Genomic DNA, 23,612 nt, shown 5'->3' with positions numbered 1-23,612 from the left:
CAGGGGCTTATTTATCCTGCTTTTATTCACAGTGGCGTTTGCCCTCAATGAAACCCTAATGTGCTTGGTTGGGTTTTTCCATAAAGTTCTCTAATCTCCTTTTCCTTTCCTGATGATTAATTGATCCCCAAGACAAAACAGTGCCCTGGTTCACACAACATGCTAAGCCAAACCTTTTTGCTGCTCTGCCACACTACACAAAGCCAAAGTTTGGCTTAGCATGTCATCTGAACTAGGACTTGGGGTTGAGCTCTCTCTTCACTAAACACAAAAGGTGCTTCCCTGCCCTGTATTTTACGAATGCTCTCTGTGCTGTGGTTTAACTGATTTAGTATATCTGCCAAAAAGTTGGTTATAAATCTCTCTCATCCTGAGCCTGCATTGATATTTGCATTGCCATTGATCTTTCTAGCTATCACTGTTTTCCAATTGCCAGCTCCCTGTGGTGAATGACTCCCATTAGATTTAATAGAAAATTCTGCACTTGATATTGATATGTCTCCTGCTTTCGTTCTGTGGCTTGCCTGATACTTCAGCCTTCCCATCTTTACTAGAATCCTTTTTCTCTCAGAATTGGGATTTGTGACCTTCTATACTGCAAACTCCTTTGACATTGCCAAAATTTTTATTCCAACTGCTTTACATCTCGGTTGTTCCTGAGACACATTCCAGTTCCCCAAGTGTTGAGCAGAAGGCTAGGATCCTGAGACACAGGCACCCCAAGTAATGGGATTTCACAACTAGAACTGAGGATAGCTTCTGTTTGGGTTCTTTGTTTTGCTGTTCAGGAAACTACTCTGCCTTTTTGGCCACTGTAGATGTTCCAGATTTGCACAGGGCTAGCTTTTAAAAGTGCCTTGAATTATTTGCATGGATGCAAACCCTTGCAAATGGGCCATGAAACAACCAGCGTTTGGCAAGGAGGCAATTCTTAGAAATGCAATCGGCCCATGTGTACATAGCTCATCTGTGCACTTCTTCCCCATTTAAAAAAATATTGGGTAGAGGACCAATGTGAAATGAGCTCTTAAAGCTGGAGCAGGTGGGGGTTGGGAGGACTTGAAGGTCGCTATGCAAAGCTAGTCAAATCTGTTTTGTGCAGAATGCCGTGAGAAATGCTCTGCTAATCTACACAAGAGATGAAACCATAGGAACATAAATCAACATTAAAGCTTCAAAAGATGAGCTTACCTCCAGAGAGAGAGATCTGTGCTCATCTGTCTCTGTGACCCTATCTCCACCTCATTTCTTTCTTTTTAAAAAGCAGCTTCTCTCTATCACCAGCATCTAAAATTGCTTTTTAGACCCCCAGGCTTTGAGCTCCCCATGACCTTAAAGCTATGCTAGGGACACTCTGCACAGTCCCGTCTGGAAGTCCCTCTTCCTGCAGAGGCCATACCAGCACAGCTCTAGAGTTACATTCTGGAAGGTTAGGAGGACGTGGATCGGAAGTTGAGTAATCTGGGCCTGTCAGCTGCAGAGGATCATGTTACAAAGCCAAATGGAGCCTGTGCGCCTCTGGGTGCTTGGGAAAGGAATTGATTGATAGCAATCGCCTTTCAAAGTGTGAAGATGCCACAGCAGAGCGGAGGGAAGGGAGAGGGCGTGCCTTCCTTGCCAGCCTCTCAGACTTCAGAAGTAGGACTCAAGGGGCTTCTCCCCTTCTGCGGCTTGCTTAATCCTTTTAGGGGCTCACCCAGACACTTCTAATTTGGGCGATAGAGAGCCATTTCAGGTGCCCATCATCCAGATGTCCAGGTTCTGCCCCCCCCCCCCACATAAATAACTGATAGGGAGACGTGTCTCTTTTAAAAATAATAATAATTCTAGACCGCTTTATATTTTTAAGAACAATCACAAAGCGGTTTACAGCATATTAAATCAATAAAACATAAATAAAATAATCTGAAGAAAGTCAAATATACAGTCAAAGCAACATAACAGAAAACTAAAATATTATCTTATAAGATTTCAGAATAAAACATTACAAAGGAGGTCAACTACAGAATACATGTTTAACATCACCAGCTGGTTTTGGACTCCAGTTCCCATCATCCCTGACCACTGGTCCTGATAGCTAGGGATGATGGGAACTGTAGTCCAAAAACAGCTGGGGCTCCAAGTTTGGGAAACCTTGGTTTATACAATCCCCACAGCTGGTTACTATGAAAAATGGAGTCATCCATGGAAAATGGTCCTACCTATTTCAAGTCATTTCCCATCTTTTTAAGAATCCAACCAAGAATCTGGTCCACTCCAGGAAGCTAAGCTAACATCTGGACATGCACTTAAGAGTAATTTCTTCCTAAATGACTCTTTTCCTTTTATCTCCAACCCCTTTTCAAGTCACTGAAAAAGCCCCCAGGCCAGACTGGCATTCCGTCAATAGGTGTTCTGTTAAGATCTTAGATCTGAGGATGAGTGTTGCTGCTCTCCTGCCAGGGCTCTGCTTTGTTGTGCCTCTGTGTGTTCCATATAGCCGCAAAGCATTTCAGAAAGCACACACATTTTCTCCTGCATGGAGAGTTAAAGGCTTTAATCCCTCGCCTTATAGACAGATTAGCAGCCACTTTGCATTCATAGATTGCTGAGTGGATTCAAAATTACATAACCACTTGTTTGGTTTACTAAAAATGTAGTCATAGTGAAATAGTCCTGTTCCTGTTCTTTAGCAAAGGGCAAGCTGCTTCTTCCTCTCAGTGGAGATGGTCTTGCCCAGTTAATGGTCTAGCTTGCCTGAGAAGGCTCTTCCTAGTTTTGCTGCAGATAAATCAGTGAGTTTGTTCTAAGGCTGCTCCATCGTGATGTCGTCCCCCAGGGCTGTCATGTATTACGTCAGGTGTGGGGCAGGTAAAAGCATGGCTGGCCAAAGGGGGTTTGCAGGTGCTGCTGATTGGCAGCAGCTACAAAGCCCATTGTGCAGCGTTTTGCAAGTGCTGCCAACCTGCCTGCAAAGCTGAGCAGATGCCTCTGTCTCATTCCAGCTTCTTCTAGCACTTCCTCCGGGGGCACATCCTCAAGTGCCATAACAGCTATTCTCTAGTCTAGCAGGATGTTGGTCAGCCTGCAGCTCCATTTGCTGCAGAATTCCTTTTCAGAGCACAAAATGATCCAGATGTTGGCTCCTTGCATGTGGACAGGGCTGTGTGCCTCCAGTTTGGTCATGCTGTCACAAACACCCCAACTGGGGTTCCACCCCTTCATAACAGATGGTTGTTGCTATATTGCACAGGACTATTGGTGTTAAATATGGATTTCTGTAAGCTACGTATGGTAGGCTGTTGACGAAATGATTCTGCATCTGAAATGAAAGTTCAGCATCAGAACTGCTCCATTTTCAGGGGAGTGCAGCCTGGAGGAAGGCTGTTGTAGAATAGGGGTAGCCAAGTCACTGCTCTTTAGATGTTATCGCTCCCATCACCATTGGCCATATTGGCTGGGGCTGATGGGAGTTGTAGTCTACAGCATCTGGAGGTACCGCATTGGCTGTCCTGCTGTAGTGGGTCTGGAGTGTGTTAACTGTGAATATAACTCTCTCCCTCTTCCTCTTCCTCATATTTCCACCAAGGTTTCAGAGACAGATGTCTGAACCTTGCCACCCATATCCTCAGCCAGGACTTTCTGGGGACAATCGCCCTGTCTACCACAGGCAGATGTCGGAGCCTATTGTTCCAGCAGCTGCCCATCCTCCTCAGGGATTCAAGCAGGAATACCACGACCCGCTCTATGATCACGGGGTCCCAGGCATTCCGGGGCCCCCAAGGCATGGGTTCCAGTCTCCAATGGGAATCAAGCAAGAGCCCCGGGACTACTGCATTGATTCAGGTGAGTGCTGCACTTGAATCCCTCTTAGCCACATGCAAAGGCTGGCTTGTTCCCACTGCATCTCATCAAGTGCATAAAGCAGCCTCAGTGAACAGTAGTCACTCTGTAGCCCAGGAATGGGGAAGCTGTGGCTTTCCAGATGTTGTTGGACTTCCGTCTTCCACCATCCCTGACCATTGGCCTTGCTAGCTGGGGCTGATGGGAGCTGGAGTCCCACAACACCGGGAGAGCCACAGTTTGCTTATCCTGGTGCAGCCAGTGGTCCAATTTTCAGGCAGCCCTTGGAGTATGGAATAAATCCTGTTGTGCTTGTTGGATCACCCAACAGTTTGGAGAATACATCCTTCCTTGGCAACAATGCAGGCACCAGTGAGCCGTGCGTGGTTATGAGAGATGTCTCACCTATTGTATGCATTTGTTAATCTAGACATTCCACCAGGCTCCTCCCATGTTTTGCCTGTTCAGTTTTCGAAAACCCCACCCCCTTTTTTACTGTTACTTTAAAGCTTTGCTGTTTTCTTCACATTCTAGCAAAGGGGAGAGGGTGGAGCAGCTGTCTATTGTGGCAGTGTTTAACCTACTTAGAACGTTAGATTATCTCTTTCTGGCTTTTTTTGGGGGGGGGACGACAAATGTTAAAATCAGGCATTCAACAGATGTAGCAGACAAACTAAGCTTCCATAATCTGAAAGGCATTACTGGTGCGGGAAGTGGAGCAGGGAAGGGAAGGCAGTTTTTCACCTTTCTCTGCAGCAGCTCTTTGTCTTCCCATCTTCTCTCTGGCAGCTCTAGGGTTAAGCGACCGGCTCCATGGAGCAGCTATGAACCTGCAGCTGAGCACTCACCTTGGGACATGCAGGGGGGGAAAGGAGGAGGGGGCTGCCTGATCACTTTAGATTGTGCAGCTGCTGTTGGTGCAGGGCCCACTACATATCTGCAAATCGCCTTAGGCCTAAAAATACTGTGACCTCTTGGAGGCAGGGTGGAACAGATGGGGAAAGATCTAAAGTTAAAGGCTTTCCCCCCCCCGCCCCCTTTTCCCTGCTTCTCACGTGCTATCGGAGGGAATGCAAAATATTAAGCTTGACTTTTTCAGTGTGTTCGACCTCTCCTGCAGGTTCATTAAGTTATTTTCTCACATGCTCTTGGAAAGGCTTTGCCTTCTCAGGAGAGACAGCTGCAGCAGCAAAGGGGATTGTATTACAGCTTCCAGGAACAATATGATGTACCTGATTTTTCAAGGGATCCTATTATTGCCCACAAATTCAGGTCATCTCCTATTTAGCTGTTGATTCATCTTGTCTCTTGATGCCAGATCCTAGTAGGTAAAAAAAATAAAATAGTGTCTTGGTAGATGGCAGAAGGGTAGAAATAGTCCGGCCTCTCAGATGAGGGGAAATTAATGGAAGGGTCTGTAGCCAAGTGGCAAAGCACCTGCTGTATTGTGCAAAGGTCATGGGTTCAATCCCTGCCATCTTCAGTTAAAAGAGTCAGCTGCAAGTGATGGAAAATGGCCTCTACCTCAGATTCTGGGGAGCCACTAGCAGGGAGTGTAGACAGGACTAGACCATATGCTCAGGTTCCTCTTCCATTACTGCACTGACTTGCTGATGTGAGTTAAGTTGAAAGATCAGACCTTCAAAAATGATACATTTGTTTTTTGATAACCACATTGCCCAGTCTTCCACTTCAGAGATTGCTTCTCGACCCCCATTTGTGTTACAGTGGGTTTACCTATGTAGTCTGTGTGCCAACCTTAAAACCATGTAGAACAGTGTTGGGGAACCTGTAGCTCTCCAGATGTCATTGGACTCCCAACTTCCATCGGCCCCAGCCAGCATGTCCCAACCGCCAGGGATTGTGGGAATTGCACTCCAGGAATGTCTGGAAGGCTCCAGGTTTCCCATCCATGAATCACTTCAGCCTATAGGATCTTGGCACACAAAAATGTGATTCTAGCTATGTATCTACAGTTGATTGTTGGGGCCACCCACATGGCTGGATTCTACAGATAACTGGGGGTCTCCACTTGGTGAGTTTTGCAGCAACCTCTGCGGCACAGACTGTTATTTGAATCCAGCCGCGGAGAATTTTTGCAGAACCTCCTTCTGTTTGTGGGGTTTGCAGACGTGTAGAAATTGGATGCGTAATAATTTGTGCATGGTTTCCATCTGATTTTTAAATCCCACCTGGGCCCACTCCAAGGTACATTTAGAAAGCCCTTGGAAAGCCTCGCAGTGCAACACTATATATTTTTACTTGGAAAAAATTCTCATGGTTGTCAGTAGGGCTTACTCCCAGCTTGGGATTGCAGCCTTCAAAAGTAATGGTGCAGAAATACATTTCTATCCGATCTGGATGGAGGATGCACTCTGCAAAACATTCAGAGAAGCATTACTGGAGAATCGTAAAAATAAATGCTGGATTTCCAAGAAACTGTCAAGTGGAATCTTGCAAACCTAGACATTGGTGCACCGGGGATTTTCTTTGTTGATCTGTCCACTGTTTAACCTGGAGAAGAAGTGAAGTGTGTTCGGTTCAGGGTGGTGTTAACCCCAGTTCCATCTTTATTTCAGAAGTGCCTAACTGTCAATCAGCATATGTAAGAGGAGGAGGAGGAGGCTACTTCCCCAACAGCCATGATGGTAAGTGGGAAGTCAAGGTGTACAACAACCTTCACAAACTTGGTGCCGTCCATAAATTTTGGACTACAAGTCCCATCAGGTGCAACCAGCATGCTGGCTGGGTCTGATGGGAGTTGTAGTCCAGAACATTTGGACAGCACCAGGTTGACCAAGGCTGAGTTACATGTATGACTACGCACATATGAAGTAAAATGGAAAGGAATGTAGATGTGATTATCCCAGCAGGAAGTGAAAGGGAAACACCTTCTCCCATGAAACCAGAAGTGTTGGCTTACATGCCTCTGCTTAGAGGCCCTTTTGCTGTAACATAAGAGACGACGACAAGGGAAATGGTGCCAGTAAATTTAATAATAGCAAGACACTTCAAGTATTTTTACAGAGCTTAAGGGTGTTGAGAGGTCTTTATTTTTGTGATCCTTACAGCAGCCTAGGGCTATATGATGGAGGAAGCAAGGCTGCAAGAGAGTGGCTTGCCTAAGACCACTTGTTCATTTTTGTTTATCATGTTTACATCTTGCTGTCCTCAAAGGAGCTCAAGGTGGTGTCTACATGATCCTCTCTCCCTTTTATCCTACAGCAACCCTGTGAGGTAGGTTAGGCTAAGAATTGGTGACTGGTCCAAATGAGCATCTGAACCAAGGTCCCCAGTCTTAATCCAGTGTTCTAACCACTGCACCACACTGGCGCTCACCTAGTGAATTCAGTCATTAGGTTTGAGCCAGGGACTTCTTTGTGCTCTAGGCATTTCCTTTCTTCCTCTTACTATCTCTGAGCCTGTTTTTATGGCTCTTTCCTGACTCTTCTGGTGCTGTGAAACTCACTGCCCTAATTGAGGTGTACTGATTGCTCAGCAAACTCTGGGGAAGATCAACCCACATTGAACGCTGATCGAAAAGATTGTCTCAGCAACAAAATTCAGCCACGCTGAGCTTTCTTCAGTCCGCTGAGTTCTGTGTTAGATCTTCACAGATAGTAAGTGCTCCTACCCATCCCTAGCAGAAAATTGGCAGTTGCCAAGAGTAAGTATGTCATCTTACAGCTGTTAATTATGTATTTATGCCATAACTTTAAATGGACTGGGGAAGCCAGTTTTATTCAGATTGTGATGTTATCTGCCTCCTGCTAAGTCCTCGTTGTCTTGCTGTAACTCAGCTTCCCCCAGCCTGATGCCCTCCAGATGTTTCGGACTAAATGCTGGGTTTGATGGGAGCTGTAGTCTAGAACATCTGGTGGGCAGCAGGTTGGGGAAGGCCGAGTTACCGCAGGAATGAGGAACCTGTAGCCTTTCAGATGGCGGTGGAACTGCAGCTCCCATCTTCTCTGGCCATTGGCCATGCTTGTTGGGCCTGATGGGAGCTTCACAGCATGGCAAATCAATTGACGGAGCTGTTTTCGGGCCTGTCAGAAATTCAATATCTCTTTCACCCATTTCCTTCCTTGGACATAGATATGGCTCGTTCCATTTTACCCACAAAGTGGTTTCTTCCTTCCTGCCTCCTCCTTTGGCACATTAGGTGGCAATGCCAGCTGCAACCGTGGCTCTAAATGCCTGACTTCAGTGGAACTTTATCTGGGCAAGAAGGGTCTCTCTCAAATGTATACAAGATACACCGCAGAGAACTATCTTTAAACTCAGTAGCTACACCCTGAAGCAGCAAGCCCAGTTTGGCATGGTTTGACTGGAGTGGAGTGGGTCCATCACTGCCCTTACGATGATAGCCAAGGGCTCTTCCACGTGTGACAAATTTCCTACATCGGCAGGAAGTGTACATGCTGTGTACTGAAAATACTGATAAAATACCAAGGAGGTTTGGATCTCGTCAGTGCCTGGATTAGGGGAGTGCCTGGGAACTTTGCGTATGGCACCTGTGATTGAAGCGACCTAGGAAATAATTGTAATAAACAGAATCAAGTCCCAGCACACTGGCCTAGCTGATAAATGTGGCAAAACAGATCCATGTGTATTTGCCACGTTTCAAAGCCGTTGGCACATATACACAAATCATATTTGTGTGAAGCATTCCTTCATGTCACATTAACTGTGATAATCACCATAGCTGGAAGGATAGTGGATCTATAGGCTATGCGTTAGCCAAAAGAGGGATTCCATAGCAAGTTGTCGATTATGATTTTCATAGTACAGAACTAGAGGTTACATGTCAAAGGAAGATTTTGCTTTCAAACCAGTTTCCAAATAAGGCATGTAACAATTTTGTAGTCTCCAGGATCTCTGATCCTTTAAACTGCTTCTTGGTCTGTTTGGAGGAGGCAAACTACAACAGGAACCCTCCCTCTCTAGTCCAGGGATAGGAAACATGGAGGCCTGTCAGATGTTGGACTACAACTCCCATCACCCTGACTATTGGCCATGCTGGATAGGACCAATGGGAAGCTGGAGGTCCAACAGCTTTCCCATCCCTGTTCTAGCCAGTTTGCAAGTGTTCTGGCAAGGCAGGTGGTGGATCCGGTCACAAATCACATTATTTGAACTGGCAAAGCATTTGCAAGTTGATCAAAGGGGTGTGTGTGGAGAGTCCAAGTATCATCAGTGAGCAAAATGGCCAAAGCCTGGCTTGTCCTCCAGGCCTTACCCAGCATGGTGTAGTGGTTAGAGTGTTGGACTAAGACCTGGGAGACTGGGGTTCAAATCCCCACTCAGCCATGAAGCCAGTCACCCATCTCTCAGCTCCTTGGAGGAAAAAATGGGATATAAATGTAGTTAATAAATAAAAATGCAGCCACTGGTGTTTGTTTGTTAAAATTGTTGACTAGTGGAAATGGTTATAAGTAGGAAAATAAAGTGAAAAGTGTTTTGCTGCTGCTGCTGCTGCTGCTGCTGCTGCTGCTGCTGCTGCTGCTGCTGCTGCTGCTGCTGGACATCCCTCCCTCTGTTGCAAATGCACAGCAATCCTGCAGTCTGTGCTGAACTGGAACTAGACCCACAAGAGTCATAGCAGGGAAGCTGCTCCATGGACACAGAAATCTGTTGACAGCTTTAAAGTGATATGATTAAATGCAGTGTAGACATTTGGTGAGACTTAACCAGTGCAGTTGGAGCACATGGGAAGGTTCTTTCTTTTTTAAAAGCAGTTTAAACTGCATAAAAGTTTGGTCAGATCCAATCAATTAGGATAAAAAGCAACCCTAGGATGTTCTTAGATTATTATTATTTTTTTAGGGTATTCTTGAGTGCCACACATGCTGATACTCTTGCAAGCAACATTAGGATGCTTCTGCACAGACCCCCCATGCTTGTCCCAGCCAGTCTAAATGCCGGCCTGGGGATGGGGAGAGGCAATGCTGGTGACACAGCCCAAGTGAAGGACTGTAGTGCAAGAAAACCAGCTTCTCAGTACTTTGTTTGCAGTACTCTTTGCTCCACTTGCGGTTTAGCCATTCTGTGTGAAACCAACTATGTGGGAACTTTCTGTCTGGACAAGCCCATGGAGTTGGCAGAAGCAGCAGCTGGCACATTTGCAAATAAGCATTTCAAGGCCTTACCTGTTGCTTTTAATGAATGGCTGACTAGCTGCCGTTGCTGCCAACAAGCAATGCAATGAAGCGAATCAAACCATCCAGGAAGGAACAGCTTAATAATGTGTGTGTGTGCATGTGCACATGCACGTGTATGCGAGTGCAATACATTGCAGAGAATAAAACAAGAATTTGTGGTGAGCTAATAGGTGTGTGTTTTATCTTCCTAGGATTCCCCTATGAGAAAGATGCCCGGCTCTACTTTGATGACACCTGTGTTGTACCAGAGAGGATGGAAGGTAAGGGACTGTCCACTTAGGTTTGTCTGGGGTGGAGATTTTGCAGAACTCTAGAGAGGTCAGAATTGGCCACTAATTCGCCAATTCGCCCATGGACTTCAATAAGATCTAACTCGTTTGTGCTGAATATTATGGGGAAATTTGCTGCAAGACATAGGGCTCCAGCAGTGGAGCTACGTGCCAATCAAATAAGATGCTAAAGCATACAAAGGATGTGCTGCCAGCCAGGTGCATTCACCTGCCTTTATAGCATATTGCTTCATGGGGAGAAGAGTAAAAAGAAAAAAAGCATCATCCACATCCAGATGTAGCCACTTCCTCGCTCACCTGGCTTCTTTCAGACATCTAGAAGTTAATGGAAACTGCACCAGGGGATAGGTTGAGGCACTTGGGGTGTCAGTTCTAACTGGTGTGTGTTGCCGTTGTTTGGAACAGGTAAAGTGAAGCAAGAACCCACAGTATATCGTGAAGGACCTCCATACCAGAGGCGAGGGTCACTCCAGCTGTGGCAGTTCCTCGTCACACTCCTCGACGACCCAGCCAATGCTCACTTCATCGCCTGGACAGGCAGGGGCATGGAGTTCAAGCTGATTGAGCCAGAAGAGGTAAAAGAAATCTGAGAGTGAGCCTCCAAAATGGCTGTGACGGTTGCACTTTTAATTTACTGACTGTCAAAACAAAAGGTTTGAATTTCAGCTGACAGAATGGCTGGAAGCCTACTAGAATGTAACAGAGGATGAAATGCTTGAAGTTCAGATGAAAGTGTCACTGGGAGAAGGGAGCTGGATGAGACCTTAGGCTGGCTGATGTGAAATGCTGCCACTTAGCTTCTGTTGACCTCTGGACCAAGCCACTTAACCAAGGGCCTAGTAGCACTAGGAGAGACCTGCCAGAGTGGGAAGGTTTGGGGTCTGGCTAACTGAAGAGGAGGGGCTCTGACCTTCGGTGCACAGAGGTTGTGGAGTAGGGCTGGTGATGACTTCGGCCTTATGGTGGAAACTGGTGTGTGTGTTTTGCTTAGTGCTAAAATTGGACACGTACCAGAAAGATTGCAAAAAGTTGGTGGTTTTGTCCTAATTCCTTCCCAACTATCCTTTTCTGTCTAAAATGACTGGTGTTGAGAATCGAATAGCAGTGGTTCAGGACCATAGCTGCCAAGTGCCCCGTTTTCCCCGGGAAACCCCCGTTTTTACTTACCTTTTCCCGGTGGTCCCCCGTATCACTTCGTCTCCCGTTTTTCTCTGTTATTTTCTCCTGCCGGCGGCCATTTTTTTTCTTTCTGATTTGCCCTTCTATGGGCACCAAAAAATGGCCACCGCCGGCTTCAAAAGTCACATCTACGCATGTCTGGAAGTGCATAGACGCGACTTCCGGTGTCAGCGGCGGCCATTTTTGGTGCCCATAGATGGGCGGAGCGACACCGGAAGTTGCGTTGACGCACTTCCTGACATGTGTACAAGCGACTTTCGAAGCCGGTGGCGGCCATTTTTGGTGCCCATAGAAGGGCAAAGCGACACCGGAAGTTACGTCGACGCAACCTCCGGTGTCACACGGCTGCCGGTCCCGGATTCTGCAGTCCGGGACTTGGAAGGTAAGTAAGGGTAGCCAGCAACCCAGATGCTTGTTCAGGAGCTGCTGTAAGTCTGCCTGGTGGGACACAATGGCTGCAGTTCACTGATACTGGCACTCCCAACCGGGAATGATGCCTGTTGAGGCAGGGACATGGCATGGCAAGTGCTCCCGAGAGAAAATACCAATGATGTGTGCCATGCTGGCTGAGCATTGCCTTCATGCAGAGATGCATCAACACCCGATGTGGTGACAGTTCCTATATCTACCCATGGTAGATGTGTGTGATGTCACCTTTTGCACACTATGCATAAACAGGGTACCTCTTGTTGGTGCTTCCAGTGTAACTTCCAAATCTGCCTCATTCACTGCTGAGCACTACACAGGCATTTCATGTGGCAACTTGGCAAGGGCACAAGTAGATCCATCTCCTCTCTGAGTCCTTATTATTAACTTACTCCAAGTTGCAGATGGTAGGGTTCAATGTCCAGGGCTGCAACAGGGGCAGAGATGCTGTAAATCAGGCATAGGCAACCTTCGGCCATCCAGATATTTTGACCTACAACTCCCATGATCCCTAGCTAACAGGACCAGTGGTCAGGGATGATGGAAATTGTAGTCCAAAACACCTGAAGGGCCGAAGGTTGCCTATGCCTGCTCTAAATGAAGCCATTTCTGGCCTTGTTATTTATTTGCTTGTTCATTCTTTCCCGGTCCACATGAAGGTCAGATGGGGAAACTGCAGAGCAGATGGCACAAGGCTCTGCTTCCAGATTTCTCGCTGAACCTGTTGAGCACAAAATTGCTTAGTTTGGCTGTCCCTGATTATTTGCCAGCAATGCCTCCCTGTCTTAACTGCTGGGGTTGTCTTTCGGTCTTCAGAAGATCTTGTTCAGCTAGTGTTGTTTTATAGAGATAAAATGCAATTGGATTAGACCAAACACAATTGCACCTTGTATGAGGCTCTGATTCTGGAGCAAACTGCAACCTATTAGACACTGCCTGACTCAACAGCACGTTCTGTTCAGTTCACACTGGGCTCCCTGCACACTTCCTCAGAAGTGACTTTGACTCTAACCCAGGTGGGGTGAGGAAGTTGTGGGACTCCACTTGCAGTCTTGGTGCGCAAGGAGAGCATTGGCAGGGTTTGATAATCTCGTGGCGAGGGAGACCCGAGTGCAAAACGTGAGGTGGGCTCTGATGTGCAAGATGAGCCCTGAGGCTTCCTTCAGATCCTGGAGCTACAGAGGAGAGGGGATGAATCCTGCTCTCTCCCCAGCCCCAACCTGAAATTTGTTTGGATTCTACTCTTGGTGGGTGTAAGTGCAGAACTATAGCAAGCCTTTGCCTCCCATCTCCAAGGTGGAAAGGGGAGGTGGGGGGCCTGTATCTGCACCTGATGGGTGCCCTGAGATTGGAGCACCCATTGGGCGCAGAGGCAGAGCAAGCACGGATCCTTCCCCCTGCAGCTGAGAACCGTTGGGGAGTCAACGATGTGGGGAATTGCCCCTATACCTTTTGGGTGTTCAGTCTCAGAATATAAGGCACAGAGGGTTGTACCTAACTAAATGCTATCCAGAGTAATCTGTTTAAATTAATGGATCTAAGTCATGTTCGTTAATGTCAGGGAGTCTCTTTTTGAGTAGAACTAAGTGGCATATAATCCATTGGCAGAGCCAGCCTCCACACACCCCAAAGCTCTGAACCGTTGGGGAGTCAGGGTTTATATTCTGTCCCTGCAACCACCAGGTCCAAGCTTAGAGCAGGAAAATTTCCCCGATTTCACAAAACTTCTCTGAAATATAGCACATAGTCGGATTCTGCCCGTTGGATGATAAAGGGCCCGTGTGTACGACTCACTGGCGATATGTAGGTCCCACCATCTACCTGCAGGTGCTGAGTGCTAATGCTGGGCTATCCCTCACCCTTTTCTTTCCATACTGATTTCAGCTTTGTTTGTTTTTCCTGTTCTTTTGCTTTGCTGTTTGCTTCTAATCAGCTTTTAGGGAAAGTTGTGGGTGAGTTGTTAGTTTTAGAAATGTGCACGATATAAAAAGCAATCAAAATTTGCAAATGTAAAAAAGTAGGCAGCATATAACACAGTCTAGCCAGGATCCATTTCTTGCATGTTGTTTTCTCCCTGCTCCTTTGGCACAGCTTACTTGGCTTTCCATAACAGCTCCCCAGATAGCAGGTACTGTACAGAGAATGTGCCTCTTTTCTCATAACTAGAGGCACAAGAAGTCTACCCCCTTTTAAACAAATAAATAGAAAGCTAAACACTGTAATGTGAAAAACAGTTCTGCTTCTTGGTCCACCATGTGATTGGTAAACTGCAGCAATAATATGCAGTGAGCAGAACAAAATATAAGGACACTGGAAATATAAAATAAATGGAAGACCAAGATATACAGTGACCTCATGGGGGTAGAATTGTTCAGAAGTCCATCAATACAGTTGAGCTATTTTCTCAATGTTCTGAAAAAATGCTGATGGAAGGCTAGTTCATTCACCCATTTCGGACAATTCTTATTCATGGGGAACGTATCAGTGGGAAGGCCAAAAAAAAGCTACCCATTTGTTAATCAGTTATGGTTGAAAACAATTGCTCTCAGCATTCTTAGAGAGGCTACAATGTGTGTTTGCTGCATGTCAAATTTTGCAGCTCTGCAGCAATCATAAACTATAACAATATTTTTCATTATAGATTGGAAGAGTAGTTTGTTTTTGCAGGTCATATTCAATGACTGGGAATATGCACTTCCTTTTTAAAAGGTAAAATACCTGAAGCACCACCACTGATTAACAGTTTGGCGTGTTTATTTTTCTTGCTGATGTGTTTCTTCATTAATAAAGATAATCCAAATTGGATAAGTAGACTGAGATTGATACAAAACACAAATAAAACACTTCATAGCCATGAAATCAGCAAACTGAGACTCACGTTGGATAGTAAGACCTTGATCTTGGTTTCTACATGATCCTGCTGTGTTGTTGTTTAGTCGTGTCCAACTCTTCATGACCCCATGGACCAGAGCACGCCAGGCACTCCTGTCTTCCACTGCCGCCCGCAGTTTGGTCAAACTCATGTTAGTAGCTTCGAGAACACTGTCCAACCATCTCGTCCCCTGTCACCCCCTTCTCTTTGTGCCCTCAATCTTTCCCAACATCAGGGTCTTTTCCAGGGAGTCTTCTCTTCTCATGAGGTGGCCAAAGTATTGGCGCCTCAGCTTCATGATCTGTCCTTCCAGTGAGCACTCAGGGCTGATTTCCTTAAGAATGGATAGGTTTGATCTTCTTGCAGTCCATGGGACTCGAGTCTTCTCCAGCACCATAATTCAAAAGCATCAATTCTTTGGTGATCCTGCTGTATTTTTGTCTGTTTGTATTTTCAGTGTTTTGTCTTTCATATTGTTCATTATGCATTATCACTGCAGGTATTAAATTACTTCGTGACAACATAACACATCTTATTTTTTGCCATTACACATATGAGCTTCTTAACACATATATTTTTAGCGATGGATTTTTTATGCTTCCAATTTTATTCGTATTGGCTCATCCCTCTCTCTCCCCCTACTTCCCCTCTACCGCATCCCCCTCTCCCCACCCCCACACCCCACTTTTCTCATTAAGCTTCAGACACTTGGTTGTGCCTTGCATAAACGCTTTTTCACTCTGTTGCTGAGTAGGCTTTGCTCTGCCGTCGCCCTGTGGAGACACTGGTTTTTGTAAATAAACCCATGAAATTACCGAGAGGAATCTTGTGGTGTGCTGGGTTGTGCTGAATGATACAGAGAAGGAAGCTGTTTGACTAATAATTGAAACCAGCTGCACAGCTGAGCCAGGCAGTGCATGGTGGGTAATTATCCATAATATACAGTACACTCGGCATGGAAATTGTGGTTTTTCAAACAACAATTTGGCAGCGCCCCCCCCCTCTAGTCAGAGGTCTGTGAGAGTAGGCCGTTTCACTCCCTCTCCATTAGGAAAAGGCACGGCTTTGATCTGGAAATGCTTGAGCCGTGAATCTTGCGCTGTCTGGCAGTTTTCCTTTGGCGAGTATGCCAAAGGAGCGCAAGTGGGAGATGCACAGCCACATTGCAGGGCCTTGCTCCCCACGCACACAAGGTGAAAAGCTTTATACTTTTGAAGCCTTTTCTCTCAATGAGTCTGCCCCAAGTAAATGGAAGTGGGCTCTCTTATATGATCAAAAGGCTGCTAAGAGACCTTGCTTTCTGACCCTATGGTCCAGCGAGAGGATGAGGGGCTTTGGAGGAGTTTGTGGCTTTCAGTGCCCTGCTGTGCAGCAGCAAGAGGAAGCTCTTACCGCGGTAATCAAAGCCCGTGTGCTGAGAGATGATTACGTAACAGCAGCTCCAGGGCTGCTTGGAATCTGTGCATTGGAATCCGCTCTCTTCCTGTCGTTACATCCATTTGCAAAGATGTAATGTGTCTGATCATGCAAAATGTAACCGAACATGCTTCCATCCTGGAGCCTGTTAAGAGAGGTTCAGCCCCCCCACGATATTGAGAAGCCTATTGCTCTCTGTTGCCTTAAAACATCACACAGCAGAGCTTCTTGTGCTTTTTCTTCCTTTGACACTGCGGCAACTGGTGTGCTGTTGAACTTGGTAAGCGCTGCTGTGCTTTGTATGCTGCTGTGCTTTGCTCCAGACATGTTCCTCCGTACGAGAGATGAGCTGTGCTCAGGGTGGCAGGGCAGAAAAAGCTGAGTGCGAAGGGGAGCAAGATGTCAGTTCTGTTGGAGGTTTTCCTGGAGCTTTAATTGAAATCCTGTAATAGATGGAGAAGGGGCAGAGAGGCAGGTTGTGGGAAGTAGATGCTTTTCTCTGCGTTGGAGCTGCAGTGAGGCCGGGTGCTGCTTTCTCTGAGGATGGTGTACCTGTTTAATTGATCCTTGCATCTCCATTCCTCTTTCTTGGCTCTGATGAAAAACCAGACTGACCGGGTGCAGCGTACAAATGTAGCTATCTGCTTAGCTGCTGAGGCTGCTGGACACACCCTGTGTATTTGGCTCAGACTGCTGTTCTGGGCCTTTGCGATGCCTCAGGTGGATGCAAGCTGCCTCGGTGCACTTAGTGCAAGGAAATCCCATTAATCTTCTCTGAGTGCCTTGCAGATTGTCCATTCCAGAAATCCCCTGGGAAACAGTGGGTTGGTTGGCAGCAGGCTTATGTCATCAGAACCTGCTCCCAAAGAGAGCTAAAATGAGTAATCCCCTCTACATGACTGCTCCAGAATCGTATTAGAATTGAGTCGGTGCTCTTGCAACCCATTAGGAACACACTCACTGCAGCGTTGTTGGGTTTCCTGGTCTTCCCTTGGTTTCCGTTGCAGTCAAAAAGTGTGACATGCTAATGGTCTGTTGGTCTATATTCTGTGCCCTGGCCAGCAAAGTTTGGCTGGTTGTCCGTGACACTGTGAAGCACCAAGAAGCAATTTTTAACTATGTGCTAAGCGGTGGGGAGGGGGTCCTCTAGTCTTTTAGGCCTATGGACACATGCGGGTTTTTGAATGATTTGCCATGGGTACCAGCACTTCTTCCCCCCTCACTCTTTACAAACAGAAAGAAAGCATGCATGCATGCACAAAATTTGCTTTTCCAAGGGATCTGGGTAAAATGTCGATCCAGCAGAATTTTTCTGAGCCTTTGAAAAGTACATGGAGCTGAAAGGGGAAGTGGGGGGAAGTATCACACTTCCAACTTCCTTCTTCAACTCTCTGTGATTTTCAAGAGAGAAAAGGACAATGCCCCTCACTTCCTCAGGGCCAAGGAGGCTCAGAGACTTCATATGTGTCATGGTAAGGCCCCGTGGAAGATCCCAATACCCTATTTGATTCCCCCAACCTAGGCCTGCATACAGGTAGTTCAGAACCTGTGGCCTTTACTGGTGGTATTTCTGTCTCCTCTAGAGGGAGGGGCTTGATCACAAAGACTTTCCAACCAATATGCCAAAACACTTGACAAGCACTGCAGAGCTTCATGGCTGTATTCTCCACCTTCTTAGGTAGCTCGTCGGTGGGGAATCCAGAAGAATCGTCCGGCAATGAACTACGACAAGCTTAGCCGTTCTCTTCGCTACTACTATGAAAAAGGCATAATGCAAAAGGTGAGCAACCCACTCCTTCCTCTGAACATCTTTGGTACGTGAGAGCTGTGTGGTTGTAAAGGAACAGTCTTTGGCACAGTTATGGCTTACTTTTCAGGACTACTCTTCCTCCTGTTCCATCTGCCTAATTAGAGGAAAGACAGCCAACACACCATTTCTTGGTGCATTTCCAGACAATCCGCTTACAACACACAAAAAAGCAAATTGATTTTTCATTTCTTTCTACCATCTACATTTAATTTCCCTAGTCCTAAAACTGCAATACTATGTTGTGTGTGAGGAGGACGAGATTCTTCTTTTCCTCCATCCAATAGTACACTAATATCTATTGCATTTGTTGCATGGAACGTGGTTTAATGAGTGTTGCGAGCCACTCCCTGTTGCATCTGAGATTTATCAATACCCTCCCTGGGACCTTTTCTGTAGTATGTCTTTTGATGTTTGAAGCCGCTTGGTTAGGTATATACTGCATTGTCTAAGAACAAAGTCTGTAACACTTCTTTATCAGTTACATTTCTGCAGGAAGTCTGTCATTGAAATTCTACACAATATTGATCCAGAGCAGATTCCAGTGTATAGTTAGCAGAGTAAAAACTTAAAACACGTTGCAGGATTCCCAAAAAATAGACCAGGGGCAGTTAATATTTTATCCAGCAGAGTTTTACTGCTACTGAAGGCAAATGAGCATAATGGTCGCAAATCCAATGCATTCAGGATTGGCACTGTTCATAAGAAATCCAGTTGCAGCAGACTTAACTTAAACTTAAAATAACTTATAAGTCTAAACCTTAACACTAAACATACTATGTACAGAACACCACACCAGGAGGAAAAGAGATAGAAAGAGAAAGTGAAACCCAGGCTCCTTCTGGCCTTATCTTTATAGTCGTCATGACCTTGACAGAAGAGATAAGAGAATCAGTTTAAGCCAGCTGTACTCAGCTTCTCTGAAGGAATAACCCAAACATCATGAACCTTCTGCTTGTTTCTGTCACACAAAGAAGCTTCAAGAACCCTCTTGAATTAATTAGAATAGGAAAGATCGCTACACATCAGATCAATATTTTCTGCACTAAGAAATGCAAACTGACAAAGTCCACCACATCTAAACCTGACTTGAAGTTCACAAGTAGCTTGTCAAGGCTTACTTTTGTTTTCTTTGCTTCTCTGGTGGTTGTGTGACATGGGCTCAACCCCAGCAGGCACTATTGCTCAAAGAATGGCGCCTATGAGATTGCCATTCCGATTCTGCACTGTCACCTTAGCAAGGCATTTCAAAGAGTCTGTGGCAAACCTGCTTTCTTACATTATGTCACCTCCCCCAGTTTATTCCTTTTGGAAGGTGTATATTGCAAGTTCTTTGTGTACTCTGCAAAAATCTTACTGCACAACGGCAGACTACACGTAGCCTTGCCCTCATTCAGTATATATCATGCCCATCCCACTCTCAGGTTCTGAGATTTCACCAGGCATACTTTTGAGTCTATTTTTGCCAGCTTAAGAGCTAGAAATATCCTTTAAATAAATAAAGAAAAAGAATGATTTTCTCATGATGACTAAAATACTGAAGCCTGCACTTCTGCAGTGTTCTTGTAGAATCTCAGCTCTCACACAGCCTAGCTATAATGCTTTACAGACTTGTACGAATATCATAGAAAGGATAAAATACAGTTCTGGGAAGCCGGGTTTTTGAAAGGCGCTTGCTTGCACATACTCTGCACTCTTCCTTCACAACAGATTTTGAGAAGTTAAGTAGCTACTGGAAAGTAATAAAATGTAGTAACATTTAGAAAGTAACCCCTGAAGAACATGTTACAATTGCTATAACAATTGACTCTTCACTTCCTGTTTCTCCTGCATAACTTCCTGCCTGTTAATCCATCTTCATGTGGCAATTGAACCATCCATCCATATATGCAGTCATACATACCTGCCCCTTCCTTACCTGTATTACCCTCCTTCTTTTTTTAAGGTGGCTGGAGAGCGGTATGTCTACAAGTTTGTTTGTGACCCCGATGCCCTCTTCTCCATGGCCTTCCCTGACAATCAGCGCCCGTTCTTAAAAGCTGAACCAGACTGCCATGTGAATGAAGATGACACCTTACCTCTGACACACTTTGAAGACAACTCCGCATACCTCCTGGACCTGGATCACTGCAGCAACCTCCCCTACGCCGAGGGCTTTGCTTACTGACTCACTGGGCAGCATGAGTGCTGACCTTAAGAGACTCCAGTTCCAACAAATAAGGGCAAAAAAAGTTTTGTTTTTGTTGTTTTTTGTAAAGAATTTCTGCTGTTCATAAAACCGCTCTCTGCAAATATTATCGGAAGAGCCTAAAGTACTGAACGGCCCTCCACCTTGAAGACAGACAGTAGCATGGCTAGTGAGTAGGGCCTCCTGTTGCTGGTCGCTTTGGCTGCCACTGTGAAGAACAGCTGGGGTGGGACTTGCAACAGGGGGCGTCTTCTGGGCCCGGTTGCTTAGGGTCGTGTGTGACAAAAAGATGTTCACAGGACTTGAATAGACAGTGTGTGATTAGCAAATGTCAAGAAAGTACGCTATGTAACAATCACAATCCTTGTATCTACCTTGTATAATGGAAAGGGCTCCCGGGTGCTTAGGAGCCAGTGTAGCATAAGCCCTTTTCGGATGGGTCATGGCTTAATGTGGTGCTTCTCCTGGCCTGGCTGAATTAGCTCAGCCCCTCTGGGTTCTCAGTCGACAGCTCTTCAACCTGAGGAAGCCTTTCCTTCTGATTATTTTTCTTTGTTTTGTGTAATAATAATAATAATAATTAATAATAATAATAATAATTTTGGTCCATAATAAGCAAACCCAACATAAAGGACAGCACTTAACCTACCAGATCCCTATGAGCCACACAGGCACTTGGCCATCCCCCTCTGTTGCAAGGCTGCGCATGGATGGCTTGTTTTTAGGGGAAGTGGGGGGGGCCCTCGGCCAAAACACTTTTTATGTTGTGGGGCAACATTTGTAACCAGGTTTTTTGTAGGTTTTTGTATCTTAAGGCAAAACCAGCTTTTGGCAAAGCTGAGCTGCTGCTTTCTTGCTTCCAGCAGCGCCAACGCAAAGGTTGCTGCAGCTTGGCCGGGGGGGGGGGTCGTCCCTTGCCCTTGTCCTTCCATGTGCATATCTGCTTTGTGCTGTTCTGCAGTGGATGCTGTCCAGGACAGTTTGTACAGTGTGCTCTGCATTCAGAGTATGCTCCCCTGCAGCAGCAGCAGCAGCAGCAGCAGCAGCAGCAGCAGCAGCAGCAGCAGCAGCAGCAAACGCAAGCTGCTTGGCTTTTCCTGCAACTGGGGACTCTATGTATATAATACAAGGCAGCTCCAGCCATTGAACTTCTCCCAGGCAGGGCAGTCCTGACCGTGTGGCAGCATTGTCTTGTAACAGCTGAACTAACTTTTTCCAGTTCTCCCTAGGCTTGCGAGCAAGAGAGGTGCAAGATGTGTATACAGACCTATTTTTTAGCTTCATCTGTAAGTTGCATTACCCTCCTTCAGTTCATGCAAGTTGCATATTTTAAGAGGATTTTTTAAAAAGGAATATATATATATATCTATATATAACTTGGGTTTGTAAAAAAAAAAATCAGAGAGGAAGGGGAGTTGGTCAGAGTTGATCATTATATATAAAACATCTCTGGATCCTTCAGAAATTTCCCCTCTTCTTGCTGCGAGCTGCATTCAGCATGCAACTGTACCGTGCTTGAGCCAAATATGCATATCTTTCCCTGCGGACTCCAATTTTTGTTGTAAATGCTGTATAGGATTTCTCTTTCTGCTTTGATAACTTTGTTTGGGTTTTTGACTAACTTCACTTCTTTTTTTAAAGTATGAAGATTAACTCTTTGTAGACGACTCGGCTACTCTCCCCAGAAAGTACCACGTGGCCTGTCAAAAAAAGCACAGGGCAGCAGCAAAGTTCAGCTGCAGCGCCCCCCACCCACCCCAAAAAATATGACCCAGGGCTTAACCAAAACAGTGGGTTTTGTTTTGTTTAATTGGTTATGGGAAGTCTATAGTGCAGAAAGGGTTAATCTGAGGATTGATGTGAAATGACTGTTGCCTGAGCAGGGCTATATAATATATCTCCTGCAAAGCTGCATTACATTCTGTACTGTGTACAATAAAGGATTTTTGCTTTCTGTTCAGGCACTGCTGGTGCGCTTCCCTCTCATTCAATTGTGTGGCCAGCACTGCCACGCAGAAATGGATTGACACTGCCCTGTCTGCTCCTGGAGTTCTGGAGAGCTCTATCCCTGGGCAGGATTCACCTAACAAACCCCAACAACAGAACCCCTATGCAAGGGCTTCCACAATGGTGCTTTCCTCCTCCCTTCTCGTTCCCCTCACAGGGGAAAACTCAGGAATAAAACCCAGAACAGCGCACAGAGGGAGGGGGCTTGTTCTGTCTCAGTTCTCTGCCTTCACCTCAGTTTTGCCTGCCACTGGGCTGCAGTCCCTCAAGAAAGCAATCTTGTTTCCCGCAAAATTAGCGCTATTTCAAGGACCTCTATATTCAACGGACATGGAAGTGAGTGGTTTTCGCAGAATGTCTTTTCATAAGGTGTTTTGACCCAAAGGTTTGTTTTTCTCTAAATCAACATCTCTTGCCCCCAATTTCTTCTTGTTCTCGCCTTGCTAGCACTTCTACAGTTTCCCCTAAAATACCTGTCCTCCAAAATGTTATTCTATAACTTCTCACCGGCTGGGGCTGACAGAAACTGGGAATCCAGCACTATCTGGAGGACCACCGTCACACCCACCTCAGCTCAATCCCGGGAATAAACAGGCTGCATTGTTTAATTCTGCCCTTCCTAGAAGGAGCTCAGGACTAGTATATACGGTATGGCTGTGTTCTCTTTAGCCCCTTTATCCTCACATCAGCTCTGTGATAGATTAGGCTTGGAGATTGTGACTAGTCAAGAGGCTTCGTAACTGAGCAGCATTTTGAATCTGACAGAACAACACACTCCCCACTTCACTAGAGTGGTGGCACTCGGGATTCTCTTCAGTCAAGATATTATTTAGAAGAGCTATGTACATTGATGTCTCTTATGCAACTGGGTAAAACAAAGTGATGCAGTTGGATCAGATTCCAAAATGGACACTTAAAAGGGGGGAAAGGGTTAAGTAAGCCTCAAGTTTCCTATAATTTTTGCTTCTGTTACTCTACATCTGCCCCCTGTCAATAACATGCTCTCCAACTTATGTGCTTGCAATTAACGCATAAACCATGAACAGTTAATCACTACTAGCCTAAAGGACACATGCTTTCCCTGCAGATGCTGCTTCCGAGATTGACTTTGCAGAGCTTTTCATTACCTTGCAATCAGGAGGAGAATATATTTCCAACATGTTCATTGGGTGAGCAGCTTTTACCAATGACCTGGATTTATCGGCAGGTCACTTTCCTATATCATGCCCTCATCCCTCTCCTGTTCCCTTGCCCCTTGGAATGGGGCTTTCTCTAGCCTTTGGAGAAATTCCATTTCCCAGTCCCTGGAAGGTAAAACATCACAGCTAAATCCTTACGAACGGCACCAGCTGATTACAGACATGGTGTGTGAGCATCCTGATAGCAGCTTGAGCAAAGTGCTCTGTCTTGAACTAGGAGATAAAATCTACTTTACCCTAAGCAT

General features: G+C 45.7%; 1 protein-coding gene across 3 annotated transcripts in view; it reads left to right on the top strand.

Moving 5' to 3' along the window:
- Positions 1-22,125, top strand: part of ETV5 (ETS variant transcription factor 5) — a 41,397-nt gene extending 19,272 nt beyond the window's left edge. For all 3 annotated transcript variants that reach the window (XM_035133187.3, XM_088670729.1, XM_060274600.2), the window contains exons 8-13: positions 3,569-3,825; positions 6,402-6,470; positions 10,175-10,243; positions 10,679-10,848; positions 17,845-17,946; positions 19,919-22,125. In XM_035133187.3, the coding sequence (XP_034989078.1) occupies positions 3,569-3,825; positions 6,402-6,470; positions 10,175-10,243; positions 10,679-10,848; positions 17,845-17,946; positions 19,919-20,140 (889 nt within the window). In that variant the 3' untranslated portion in view covers positions 20,141-22,125. The remainder of the gene's footprint in view (positions 1-3,568; positions 3,826-6,401; positions 6,471-10,174; positions 10,244-10,678; positions 10,849-17,844; positions 17,947-19,918) is intronic.
- Positions 22,126-23,612: the final 1,487 nt, after the last annotated feature.

Source organism: Zootoca vivipara, chromosome 5, assembly GCF_965207765.1.
Source record: "Zootoca vivipara chromosome 5, rZooViv2.hap1.1, whole genome shotgun sequence".
In the NCBI taxonomy this organism is placed as follows: Eukaryota; Metazoa; Chordata; class Lepidosauria; order Squamata; family Lacertidae; genus Zootoca; species Zootoca vivipara.
Note: the sequence above shows the minus strand (reverse complement) of the source record. Positions and strands in the feature narration are given on the sequence as shown.